The sequence below is a fragment of the Spermophilus citellus genome, assembly GCF_964194105.1.
Source record: "Spermophilus citellus genome assembly, chromosome: 13".
Taxonomy (NCBI): Eukaryota; Metazoa; Chordata; class Mammalia; order Rodentia; family Sciuridae; genus Spermophilus; species Spermophilus citellus.
The window spans coordinates 61,784,778-61,799,186 of record NC_138193.1 but is presented as its reverse complement, the minus strand read 5'-3'; the positions used below and the strand labels follow the sequence as shown (position 1 = coordinate 61,799,186).

At 36.8% G+C, this 14,409-nt stretch overlaps 1 protein-coding gene across 3 annotated transcripts in view; it reads left to right on the top strand.

The window, feature by feature from the left end:
* The window catches only part of ACTR2 (actin related protein 2), a 40,640-nt gene extending 30,218 nt beyond the window's left edge, over window positions 1–10,422 (top strand). For all 3 annotated transcript variants that reach the window (XM_081264053.1, XM_081264054.1, XM_081264055.1), the window contains 2 exons: window positions 6,103–6,235; window positions 9,434–10,422. In XM_081264053.1, the coding sequence (XP_081120179.1) occupies window positions 6,103–6,235; window positions 9,434–9,604 (304 nt within the window). In that variant the 3' untranslated portion in view covers window positions 9,605–10,422. The remainder of the gene's footprint in view (window positions 1–6,102; window positions 6,236–9,433) is intronic.
* Window positions 10,423–14,409: the final 3,987 nt, after the last annotated feature.

Below are 14,409 nucleotides of genomic sequence, written 5' to 3'. Positions count from 1 at the left end.
GTGCATTTTTTGGCTAGAATACTATGTAAATGATGTGCCCTTCTCAGGGTATTACTTCCAGAGGTTAGGGTTATTATTCATGTTAGTGTTAAGCTCTTAGTGAAATTTACTGTTTTTGCTTTTCTCATTAATAATTTGTGGAGAAATACATTGAGGCTGTGTAAATTTTCTGTTCCTCATCACTCTGTCATTCCTATCTCTGCCTTTGGCATCCATGTGTGTTCCTTGCCTAAATCCATTTTTATTGTAATGACTATGGAGAGTTGGTTTTTTAATTTCTTCTGTTTTATTGATATTCCAGTGTAAGGAATTATATTCCTACTCTGTTTTTCTTTTTTCTTTCTTTCTTTTATTTTTATTTTTTTGGTACCAGGAATTAAACCCAGAGTTGTTTAACCACTGAGCCACATCCCCAACACTGAGCCCCCTTTATTTAATTTTTTTAGGTTTTAATGAAATTTATTTTATTATTTATATGTGGCGTTGAGAATCGAACCCATTGCCTTACATATGCTAGGCAAGAGCTCTACCAGTGAGCCACAACCCTAGACCCCCAGCTCTATTTTTATGTTTTATTTTGATATAGGGTCTTGCTAAGTTCTTAGGGCCTTGCTAAATTGCTGAGATTGATCTCAAACTTGGAATCCCCCTGCCTCAGCTTCCTGAATTGCTGGAATTATAGATGTGCACCACTAAGCCCAGACTTCATTATTATTATTATTATTTTTAATCAACCTGGACTCATGATTTTACTCAGTGGATTATAATTTATTGCTGTCTGTTGTGATGCTTACATTATTTCTGATTTGGCCAATAGGAGTACCTTCCAAGCAGGCTTCTGTGTCCTTTGACATTCCCCCCATCAGTTTTTATGTGTTTTGATATGTAGAACATTGTCTACACTATCAGCTATACAAAAAAGTATACCTAGTAGTACCTTTCCTTAGTCCTCCCTCTCTTGTAGGTAAATGATCTCATTAGTTTCTGGTTTGTCGTTTCTGTGTTTCTTATTGCTTTTCTTATAAAAAAGGTAGCTTACTTAAATACTTTTTTATAATTTTTTTTCACTTACCAATATATTTTAAATAATGCTATATCATTTCATCGAGTTTGTCTTCATTCTTTTTCCATTTGTGTAGTACTCCATTATGTGAATATATTCTATTTCATTCAATGAAACCCACCCCCTTGTTGCAGGGCAGGGGAGTGGCACCAGGAATTGAACCTCAGGACACTATCATTGAGTTACATCCCCATCCCTTTTATTTTTTATTTTGAGAATCTCATCAAATTTCCCAAGATGGCCTTACACTTATGGTCATCATACCTCAGCCTTCTGAGTTGCTGAGATTTCAGGCATGTGTACCTGGCTCAATGAATCTTTTATTATTGGTTATTTAAATAGATTCCAATATCATGATCAGAAATAACATATGTGTGTCCGTGTGTATTGTATTGTTGGATGTGTATATTCTGACTGCTATGTCAACTGGTAAATGCATGCCTTTTTATTTTTTGTTGTTCTGGGGATTGAACTCAGGGGCACTCAACCACTGAGCCTCATCCCCAGCCCTATTTTGTATTTTAATTTAGAGACAGGGTTTCACTGAATTGCTTAGTGTATCGCTTTTGCTAAGGCTGGCTTTGAACTCACGATCCTCCTGCCTCAGCCTCCTGAGCCACTGGGATTATGGGTGTGCACCGGTGTACCTAGCATGCATGCCTTTTTTAATTGACAAAAATTGTCCTTCTGTTGTACGTGATATTTTGAAATAGGAATTCATTATAGAGTGGATAAATTTGAATTTATTAACTCCATACATTACTTCACATACAATTTTTGATGAGAACATTCAAAATCTCTCTTAGCTGATTATGGTGGCACAGGTTTATAATCCCAGTTATTTGGGAGACTGAGACAGAAGGATAGCAAGTTTGAGGCTAGTCTTTGCAACTTAATGAGATCCTGTCTCAAATATAAAGAGCTAGGGATGTAGCAGAGGTAGAGCTCTTCCCTAGCATGTTATAGGCTCAGGGTTCAGTCCTTAATACCTACTCCTTAAAAACAACTACTCAGTGATTTTTCAGGTATCTATTATATTGTTATTAAATACAGTCATCATAGTATACAATAGAACTCTTGAACTCATTCCTGCTGTCTAACTGAAGTTTTATAACCTTTGATCAACATCTCCCTACTTCTACCCGCAGCCTGTGGTAACCAGTAACCACCATTCTACTCTCTGCTTCCATGAGTTCAAATTTTTGAGATTCCACATCGAAGTGGAATCATGTGGTATTTATCTATGTCTGACTTATTTCACTTAACATAATCTGCTCTAGGTCCATCCAGGTTGCTATAAATGACCGTATTTCCCTTTTAAGGGAAATTATATTATATTACATATAATACTACATTTTATTTATCCATTTATCTGTTAAGGGACACTTAGATTGATTCCATATCTGGGCTATTGTAACTGATATTGCAGCAAACATGGGAGTGCACTTGTCTCTTCAGCATATTGATTTTAAGTCCTTTGGTATATATTCAGGAGTGCATTGCTAAAGCAGATGTTAGTTCTGTTGTTTAATTTCTTGAAGGATCTCCATTATCTTCCATAATAGCTGTACTAATATATGTTCCTCCCACCAAGAGTATACAAAGTTTTCCTTTTCTCATCACCAAAAGTTGTATTCCATGTTTTTGCTAATAGCCATTCTCACAGGTATAAGGTGATACATCATTCTGGTTTAATTGCATTTCTTTTCATATATCAGTTGTTCATTTGTATGTGTTCTTTTGAGAAATGAATATTCAGTTCCTTTGTCCATTTTAAAATCTGATTTTTTGCTTTTGAGTTGTGTTCCTCATATATTTTGGATATTAACCATTTATCAGATGTATGGTTTTTCGGTATTTTCTATTTAATAGTTTGCCTCTTTACTCTGTTGTTTCTTTTGCTGTGCAAAAGCTCTTGTTTTATGTAAATGCATATATTTTTGTTAGGTATCATCAAATTCTCCTCCCCCCAGGAACATATGAGGGTAGTAGTTTTGCCCACAGCCTTGTTCCAAGTTTTGTCAATTTTATTACTTTTAAATCACTCTGGTCAGTGAGAAATTAATCTGTCTAGTTTTAATTTGTATTTTTTCTCTCTCTTTAATGTGGTACTAGGGATCAGACTCAGGAGCATTTGGTATATATAGAGAGAGTTACCACCAAGCTACATTCCCAACTTGTTTTATTTTTTTATTTTATTTAAAAAAAAATTTTTTATCTTTATTTTGTTTGTTTATTTTTATGTGGTGCTGGGGATCGAACCCAGTGCCTCACATGTGTGAGGAAAGCACTCTACTGCTGAGCTACAGCCCCAGCCCCCAACTTGTTTTATTTTTAATTTTTATTTTTGAGACAGGATTTCACTAAGTTGTGGAGGCTGGCCTTGAACTTGAGGTCCTCCTGCCTCAATCTCCAGTCACAGGAATTTCAAGTGTTTGCCACCATGCCCTGTTTTATATATATATTTTTTTATTATTAAGGGTGAAGTTACACCTGTAATCCCAGCAGTCTGGGAGGCTGAGGTAGGAGGATTGAGAGTTCAAAACCAGCCTCAGCAACTTAAAAGCAAGGCCCTGAGCAACTTATCAAGACCATCTATAAATACAATATTAAAAAGGGTGGAGTATAGGTTTGGAATCCCAGCAGCATCTGGAGGCTGAGGCAGGTGAACCACAACAACAAGCGAACAAGTTTGCAGCCAGCATGGGCAATTTAGTGAGACCCTGCCTCAAAATCAAAAAATAAAAGGATTTAATAATAGAGCAGAGGATTCAATCCCCCATACGCCAGCACAAAATAAAATAAATAAATAAATGTGAAGTTACAACTGGGTGCACTGTACCCCTACCACTTGAATACTTGGGAGGCCAAGGCAGGGGGATCACAAGTTCAAAGCTTGGTCTGGACAATTTAGCAAAAATCCTGTTTCAAAATAAAAAATTTTAAAGGGCTGAGGATGTAGCTCAGTGGTAAGAGTCCTGCCTAGCATATGCAAGGGCCTGGGTTCAAGTCCCACTACTGCCTCACCCTACCCAAAACAGAGTAAAGCTGACCTTATTTCTATATGCTTAAGGGCCACTTTTTTGCCATATACCTCTACAGTGGTGCTGGGGAAGGGGCCACTTTTTGTATTTTGTGTATGTGTGTGAATTGTCTGTTCCGTGGCTTTTGACTGTTTTATAGAATTTGTGTGTGTGTGTGTTTTTTCTCTCTGTGTTGTTGTTCATTTGTTTTACTTTTGTGGTGCTAGGTGTTGAACCCAGGCACATTGCTAAGTACATGCTCTACCACTGAACTACATCCCCAACCCTTTCCTCCGTGTTTAAAAACTCATTTAGCTCTGTGATAACAGTTGCAGGTATTTTTCTCACTATTTGCTATTTGGTTTTTGCACATGGTGTTTTTGGCTGTGCAAAAATTTGTTTTTATTTAGTTATATCAAAAGATTTGAAATCTTATCTTTTGTTGCACCCAGAGCTTGAGTCATAGAAAGCTGTCCTCTATACCCAAATTATAAAGAAATTGACCCAGGAGCAATTTTGTAAAGCAAGTATGTGTTTATTCATTTATTTGTTTGTTTATTTCTTATGATGGCTGGGGAGAGATAATAATAGAAATGAATAAAAATAGCAGTTGGGGGCTGGGGATGTGGCTCAAGCAGTAACGCATTCGCCTGGCATGTGTGGGGTGCTGGGTTCGATCCTCAGCACCACATAAAAATAAAATATAAAGATGTTGTGTCCACCAAAAACTAAAAAATAAATATTAAAATCTCTCTCTCTCTCTCTCTCTCTAAAAAAAAAAAAAAAAAATAGCAGTTGGCTTACAACAAACTATAAGCCTAATAGAAGATGATAAAAAATCTAATCTGGCCTTCATAATTGTGGTAAATTCTCATGGTAATTATTTAGGCAGGTCTTTTTGTCCTTTGATTTAATGACATTAACAACAGAGTTACATTTAAGAGTGCATGCCCGTTGGTGGTGATTAAAGTTCTGGCATTCCTAAAGCACATCAAATTTAGAACCCTTTCCACAGAGCTTGCATAGGAAAAGTGGCACGACTGATTTTGTTTTGTGTATTCTGGATGCTGACATATATGTACATATCACATGAAACCACATTTCACACGTGTGGCTTATGCTAACTTCATAATTCCTATTTCCACAATTAAATAGGAAACAGAGGTTTTCTAAAAGCTAGAGTTGCAGCAGCCTTAGCCATTGGAGGCAGGTAAAAACTGAGAAGCCAGTTGGAATTGGCAAAAAAATGGAAATGACCCAGCTTCCAAACTTTATTGTAAGAAGACTCTCTCAGACTCTCATCAAGATTCTGTTACTTTTACTACATGAAGATATTTTAGATTTGATTTTCTGAAATCATAGCCAACAGCAGCATATTTAAAAAAGAAAAAAGGGACTGACTGCTAGGAGAAGCAGACACATTTATCTTTCTAGCCAAATAATGAAAGACAGCCTTAAGGCACAGGAACAAAAGGGAAAACTAAAAAGGCAATGGAAAAATTGAATAGTGGGAATTCAGTCAGAGTACAGTATAGCTAATCATAGTAAACACACATATCCCCGTGGCTTCAGGGAAACACTGTGATAACAGTCTAAATACTGGAGGTTTTCAATGTAAACCGTAGTCACTTATTACATATGTAATAAGTGTATCATGTGCTTTTAGAAGTATTTTCATCAGATTTTAATACTTTATATGTAAAGAGGACTTGTTCTCCAATAGCAGTTGCAATAGCAAACATTTAGCCCTGTGGTTTATGTGTGGTATTTTATTTAATCCTCCCAGCAGCCCCCTGAGGCTGACATAAATTAACAGTAACCCTAGTACCAGGTATAGTAGTGAGTTTGAGGCCCCCAAAGGATCACTTGAGCCCAGAAGTTCCAGGCCAACCTGGACAATATAGCAAGATTTTGTCCTTTAAAAAAAAAAATTAAAGAAAATAAATAGCAGTAACCCTGACTTAACTGTTTTCCTAATCTGAAACCCCCAAATGAATACCTATTGTCTCTTCTTAGATCTGAGTTCTACAAGCACATTGTGCTTTCTGGAGGATCTACTATGTATCCTGGCCTGCCATCAAGGTTGGAACGAGAACTTAAACAGCTTTACTTAGAAAGAGTTTTAAAAGGAGATGTGGAAAAACTTTCTGTAAGTAATAACAATGCAATAGTTAATGTTATTTTAGAACCATGTAAAGAAGCTTGTGGATCTTTACAACCACCAGAGGGAGCAAGAAGTCTTCCTAAACAAATTCCTACTGCAATGAAGTGTAGCCTGAAAGTAAATGGTTCAAGGTAAATTCTATCCAAGAATGGTGTTGCTACCAGGTCACCGCTTATTTAGTGCATTGAGGTGACCAGGTCGAGGCCAAATGTCCTAGTTCAACAACACACATCCTGGACTCCAGCATGCCACTAAGTGCAGAAGGAGAATCTGATATACTATGAAACAATAAATGTTCCATTTGGGGTATTGTTTTGTTCTGTTTTTAACTTTTTGAATATGTAGTTGGCCTTCAGCACTACTCTTAGCCTATCATAATTCTGACTTTAGGTTATTTTCTCGCTATTTGTTACATGTCTTATCTCTCCTATCATATGTTCAGTTCTTGTGCATCCTTGTAACTATCATTAGCTCTTAGAACAGACTTTAACTGATCATTGTTGATGTGTACATTGGAAACTTTTATACTAGGGGTAATTGATGCTTCTTTGGCATATGCCCTCCCCTGTATCCAAAAACAAAAAGAAAAACAAACCAAAATGCTGTGGACTATATGAAGTATGCTATATATTTTATGTACTCAACTAAGAGTCTTTTAATCTTGAGTTAATCTCTAAGCTTTGTTTCACTGTCTTTGGTCAGCTTTTTTAGATAATGAGATTATATATTATGGAGTACTGTATGTTTTGGAAACACTAATGTTACATCTTTCACAGATGACTCAAATTGAAATTAAATTGAGTATGGACTTACATATGTTAAACAAATTAAGACTGTAAAGGAGCCATGTTGTCTAAGTACTTTGCTCATTTTTCTGATTTTATTGAATTATACATATAATTTAAAATCCATCACATAGGATCATTTGTTTATTCAGCCAACATTTCTTGGACTCCATCTAGGTGCCAAACACTGTTCTAGGTGCTGGTACAAACAAAATTGTGGTAAACAAAATAAAGTCCCTGCTTTTAGTTTAAGTAATATATCAGTGCTATAATGAAAAATAAGGTTAAAAGCAAAACAATGTTAGTGGTTGGAGAGGTGGTATGTTTCTTTATAAGTGTGATCAGGAAAGACCTCTCTGATAAGGTCTCTCACTTTTAATGAGAGACCTGTATCGATCAAGGGAAAAGTCTTCCAGGGAGGAACTTTAAAAAAAAAAAAAGTCTTGAGAGGATTTTGAGTAGAGAAATGATAAGATTTGATTTATGTATTAAAAGGATAAGTTGGCTATAGTAAATAGACTCGTAGAGGGGAAGGAAACAAAGGTAGATGGAGAAGCATAGTTTGGAGAAGTGAGATGGAAATGTTAGAGGTTTAAAATGGAGGAGGTTGAATTGGTTTCTTCAAGAATGGAACAGAGAGTGGAGAAATGCAATAGGATTGCCATTTAGCACTCAGGCCCTTTTTAGGTTAGTGACGTGTTTACATTTAAAGCAAGTGGTTGGTTTTCTTTCCTATCCAACTCAGCTGCTTGGGGGTAGGTGCAAAGTTGAAAGGTGATAACCCAAGTTGGTATTTGCTAAGTGAGTATAAGAGGAAGAGAAGAAGAAAGTTACCAAGAATCTCAGGAAATGGAGAGAATATGTGCATTCATGAACCAAGAATAGGTATGAGAGGAAATAACCTGGAGATGTGTAGATGTCTGCAAGAATCTATAGATAACAGGACTTTGACAAGGAAAATTGATGGATGGAGTAGTTGGATAGAATGAGTTTCAGAGCAGCTGTGGAGTTCAGGGAGGAGGGAGATAAAAGAAGCAATGAAGAACAAGAACTCCTGTTACCCAACTAGGGTTAGGAAGGTAGTATGAACAGAAGAACAGCAGCCAGTTGCGAAAGCTGCAGGCGAAGCAGTGTGTCTTCAGCGGCTATTTAGTTTCCCTTGGAGCAGAAGTGGGTACATTACAGCCCTTGTTAATTTTATTGGAACATAGCTAGGCCCATTTGTTTACAATAGTGTTAGCTATTGTTATATACTGTGTATGGCTGTCTTCTGGCTACATATGGGTGTAGCTGCCATAAACCTGAAAATCCCCAAGTATTTACTGTCTTAGCCCTTTACAAAAGAATATTTGCCAACTCCTATTTAATAGCAAAAAGTAACAGTAGGTTGGTCTCAGAATTGACTAATGAGTAAATTGTTTCATAGATTATCAGATTTCTACATTCTATTTATTGACATAAAGCCATAATGCAGGAGGACATAGTTACTTTTAAGTCTTTTTTGCAGAATTTGTGACATAAAATAACTATGTCATTTGAAGGTTTCTCTTTCAGATATTGACTATACAGATTAGGATTTATCCTTTTTAGACAATTATAGTAGCTACAGAGTATAAAACTTTTCTCAATTGTCTTAGTTACTGTGTTCATTTTCTCCAACATCCCCATGATTTGTTTTGACCATATTTGGCCTTGTTTATTTGAAGAACATTTCATTTGAATTTGAGACCTTAGAAAGTGAGCTTTCCTTACAAGAAAAGAACTTAAGGACTGTGGGTGTGGCTAAGTGGTAGAACCCTTATGTAGGGTGCACAAGACCCTGGGTTCAGTCCCTACCAGTGGAAAAAAAATAAGAAGGAAGGAAAGCTGGTTCAGTGTTACTCTGGTGTCCTCAACATCATTGTCCATCATCTGGTATTTTGACTCTTGGTAAAGTGATTAGTTGTGTAACTTATCTGTCAAGTCAGTGTACTTTTTTTTTTTTTTTTTTTGGTACCAGGGATTGAACTCAGGGGCACTTGGCCACTGAGCCACATCCCCAGCCCTATTTTGTCTTTCATTTAGAGACAGAGTTTCACTGAGTTGCTTGCCTCAGCCTCCCGAGCTGCTGGGATTACAGGCATGCGCCACCTTGCCCTGCTCAAATCAGCATGCTTTGGAGAATGAAAGGGGGTGCTGTTAAAAATGAGACAACAGGAGTGAATTGAACTGTTCCAAGTACATTAGAGTGGAGCACGGGAGAAATTGCTAAATGTTTCTGGGCCTTGGATCCCAAATCCTGCTGTCCTACTTATATTATGGGTTGTTTTTAGATTCAACAAGTGAATATGAGGAAAAAGTCATTTTCATGAAATAGAAAGCCCTATATTTACGAGACATTTTATTATCCTTTCTTCAGAAATTTAAGATTCGAATCGAAGACCCACCTCGCAGAAAGCACATGGTCTTCCTGGGTGGCGCAGTTCTAGCAGATATCATGAAAGACAAAGACAACTTTTGGATGACCCGACAGGAGTACCAAGAAAAGGGTGTCCGCGTGCTGGAAAAACTTGGTGTGACCGTTCGATAAACTGCAAGGCTTGTTCCAATCACACCCCTAACGCTTTCTTTCTTCCTTTATTGCCAATCTTTGAACTCATTCAACTCCAGGACATGAAGAGGCCTCTCTGTGCCCTTTGACTGAAAAGGTCAAGTTTTATTCTGGTACCTTGGGGAAGGTTTGTTGGTTTTTTTTTTTTTTTAAATGAGTTAATCTGGCTGTTTAATATAACTACTTCCCTGCAAACACAACCAGGGGGCAAAGGGTCCTGTCTGCTGCTTTGTTTCTTCTAAGTAGGCATTTAGATAAATCCTATAGGCTTCCTATTTTCACTTTACTGCTCTAATGTTGCTAGTTTTAGTCTTTAGCACAATAGGTGGTATGCCTTTATTAGCATAAGAAAAACTTTTACATATTACTGGGGTGGGGGGTAGTGAGGGATGGATGGGTGGGCAGCCCTGAACCCTTTAGGGCTTTTCTCTGTAGTGTTGCGCTTTCTACAGTTACTGCTGCAGCTTTAAGTGCTTTAAATCTTCTCCTATTAACATCCTAGGGAAATGTTAAGCTCAGAACTAAAATGATTTTTTTGCCTGGTGGGGGGAGTAGGTAATCTTTTGATTGTGATTTTTTTGAGGTTTTCTGCTGGAGGTATATAAAATGAACCTTATTTACAGTACTTTGATTTGACAGATTTTCTTCTTTTTGTCTGCCTGGAACTGTTTCCATATCATATTAAAAGCAAGTATATTATTCCATTACTATGTGGCTTAGGGATTTGTTTATTTTGTTTATTTCAAGTCACCCATGTTACCTGGGACTAGACTCGCAGAATCTATCAGTGGAAAAGTAACGTTTAAAAATGCATTTTTTAACTCAAATTACAGATAAAAAAAAAAATGCTTAAGAGCTGGTGTTTTCTAAATACTTATTTATTCCAGAAGCTTTAAGATAACCCATTGCCAAGTACCATTCTTGCAAATTTTCTCTTATATAACTGACCAGTGCTTATTTAATAAAACAAGCAGATACATGTAAATAATTACTGGCAGTAGGTTACAATTACTGGTTAAAAATAACATTGGCATATGGGACTTGTTGCCAGTTGTAATTTTCATTTGTTTTTCGTTTGTTTGATTTGAACCCTGGAAGTGGAATAAAATTTGACTATTTAAAATGTTGGCAAAAAAAATCAAGGTTTAAATGTGTATTTGTACTGAAAACTAATAACTGCCAATTCTCAGCCATCTTTTATGCTTGAAAGAAGAGTGGTTGGAATGTTGTGAATGTTAGCAGACTTTCCTGCATGTGTCAGAAAATCCTATTTATGAATCCTGTCAGTATTGCTTGCTGTCTGAAAAAATATCAAATCCAGGCGTGAGTTCTTTCTAAATTTGAAAAATAATAAGAAATTGTATTAGGTTCTGTGGGGAAATGTTTTCCTTTAAAACATTCTTCACTAATAATGGATTTGAAATTTGAAAGAAATGGTCTTTTCTTTTTTCTTTTCTTTTCTTTTCTGTGCTGGGGATTGAACCAAGGACCTCGTGCATGCGAGGCAAGCACTCAACTGGCGAGCTATATCCCCCGCCCCAAGAAATGGCTTAATTTTTTGGTGGCTGAAATCAGAAAAATTGGCTCTCTTTTTTTATGAGAAAATTTAAAAGTTTGTGGAATAAGCAAAAAAAGGAGGTTAGTCTTAATTATGCAACTTCGCTTGTATTGTTCACTGATTTACCTCAGTTTGAACAAGTAAGTTTGTGTGCATGCTGGACATGCTTCAGTACCTATGAACAGCCCTTGAAGAATGTCTACTAGATCTTGGAATGTGGCTTTCAGAGTCGCTTTGAATTCTCAAGTATTTGTAAATATGTTTTTTTTAGAAATTCTCCAACATTTTGAGTCCTGGGCTTGTTAAAGGACACATGTACTATATGTAGGAACAGTAGAACCTACTGACTGTTCAGTTCAGATCGACTCTTGGCCTTTGGTCGTGATTTTAAAATACAGGAATAGAAAACAACAAAGAATAGGATGGACTCTTAAGTAACAAAAAGAGTATTTACGAAATTGTCCCTTGAATGTAGATTTTGTTTTTATTTCATGATTCTGCTACCAAACATGACAGTTAAAATGGTGTATTTATATATACGTGTGTGTGTACACACACATACACACAATAAAATTCCATTTTATAATTTTCCTATCTTATTGAAGTGATGCATTTAATCGTTTGGACGTTGGGAGGTATTATGTTTCATTGGAGTTGTCAGGTGTGAGTCCCTCAGAATTTTTTTTTTTTAATTCTGCTTTAAAAGAAATATGATTTAGCTCTTGAAACTCATTGTCACTGAGATTTCTAAGAGTAGTTAAATTCTTTTACTTTAAAATTAGAATTGCCAATGCCTTGAAGAAAAGGTTTCCTAGAAAACATGGTATTGGATGGTAACTTTTACACAGTTCTGAGCACTGTCTGGAAAGTATTTTGAAAAATGAATGGAAAAACTAAACATTCTAAATTTAACACAAATACACTTCTTTTTGATTCAGAAAATAAAATCAGATTTTTCACAGTAAATTCAACTTTTGTCTTTGTTTTTTCTTTTATAGTGTTTCTTTTGTTTTTATTTATACTTTTAATTTTTGCTAATCCAAGATGGGTTGAAAATTTTATGCTGGTTGTTAGATCAAGTTCAGTTCACCATGATGTGCTATTATTGACAAAACTCACTTCTAGTATGATTTTTAGATAAGTATTTTTAAAAAATTAGAAATGAGGGCAAATTACATTTATACTAGAGATTTTTTTTCTTCGACACAGTATTTTCTTTCCCAAGGTGGCTTTCACAGTATTATCAATGCTAGATAGACCTGTATGTAACATGCTTCTTACGGACATTTTCAGCTCATCTGCAGACTTTTAGGCATACTTCTAACAAAATAACTAAAGCAGAATGAAAATGTCTGACTGACCTGGACCCTTTTTTTTATACTACCCTTGGGTGGGGCGATGAGAGCTGGGAAGCAGGCATGAAGTATTTTTGTTTTTCCTTCATGAACTTTTATACTTGAACCTTGTTATTCTTTCACAGCCTGAGTCCCTCCGAACATCCTGAGGGTTACCTCTGGTGTCTTTTCTGAGTTGCCAGAAGAATCATGTAGTGGCAGGATCTCTATTGATAGAGAGAAGGGATATGATCTCAATGCTCTTCTTCTTCTTTTTTTTTTTTCCTTCACCACAAACTTTGACTACTGTGAATTTATTAACTCCTACTGATTTTAGAACCATCAAAGAGGGTATCTAGCTGAAGTGAACCAGAAACCAGCATTGACATTAGTATTACCATTTGGGGGCTTAACCACTGAGCCACAACCCTATTCCTTTTTTTTTTTTTTTTTGATACTTCTTGCCAAGTTGCTTAGGGCTTCACTAAGTTGTTTTTAAGGCTGGCTTTGAACTTGTGATCCTTCTGCCTCAGCCTCCTGAGTCACTGGTATTACAAGCATGTGCCACTGTGCCCAGCTAGTTCGGGCATATTTTAAGGTCACTTTTCCCCTCTGGCTCAAGTTCCTTGGCCTATTCAAAGATGGAAAATGCTACATCTGAGGTAAGTGGATTTGCTAAGGAAATGGACTTAGGAAAACACATTTGCATGTGGGAATACCCACCTGTAAGGACAAAATTAGTGCCTAACCACTGCATTATAAGGAACCTGAGTCATAGAAGTAAATGAGTTAGGGAAGACACAAACAAGGCAGCTATTATATAAATTTCAGTGAATTGGACATTAAACTTAACACCACACCCCCCAACTTTTTTTTGGTAGAACAGGGAATTGAACCCAGGGGCACTTTACCATTGAGCTACATCCCCAAGTCCTTTTGATTTTTTTTTATTTTGAAACAGGTCTTGCTACAATGCTGAGGGGCCTGCTAAATTGCTGAGGCTGGCCTCAAACTTGTGATCCTCCTGCTTCAGCCTCCCAAGTGCCTGGGATTACAGGTGTGTGCCATCATGCCGGCCCATATTTACTTTTTTTTTTAATCTGTTTTATGTTTTTTGTTGTTGTTGTAGGTGGACACAATATCTTTGTTTTATTTATTTATTTTATGTGGTGCCGAAGATCAAACCCAGTGCCTCATGCATGCCAGGCAAGTGCTCAACCATTGAGCTACAACCCCAGCCCCCTATATTTACTTTTGTTTAAATCCTCTATGCTATGACAGTGACAAAAAGTCTACTTACTATCTCAGTTTTCATTATCTGCAGATGTAAAGTATCTGACTGGGTAAGGGGAAATCCAAATGATTTCTCTCTTTTGGCAGAAGGGACTTTCTACATTATTCATATCTACCCCTTCAACTCCCCCCCACCAAGGAAAGACTGGAAAAGACTGTATAATGAAAATGAAATTAGGCTGGGGGGCGGTGATATCTCAGTGGTAGAGCAGGTGCTTTGCATGTCCAAGTCCCTGAATTTATTCCCAGCACCTAAAATAAAATGCAATCAAATCACCTTTTCCTCTTTAATACGTTAACTATCCTATAGGAAATGCTATAGCTGGAGTATAATTATCTAAACTTTAAAAGTAAGGACTGGGGGTGTAGTTTGGTGTCTGCCTTGCATGTACAAGGCCCTGGGGTTGAGCCCCTGCATTGCAAAAATATAAAGGTTCTGAAGTCCACTCTGGACCTACAGAATCTGGGGCGATGATTTGCTGCTTTTCCAGCTTTCATGCCCCTGCTGTAGGGTGCTAAGATGATAATCAGACTCCAAAGGATGAACCACCCACCCACTCCTGCAGGCCCTTCTTGCTTTCTCTTTGTTGTAAAAACTC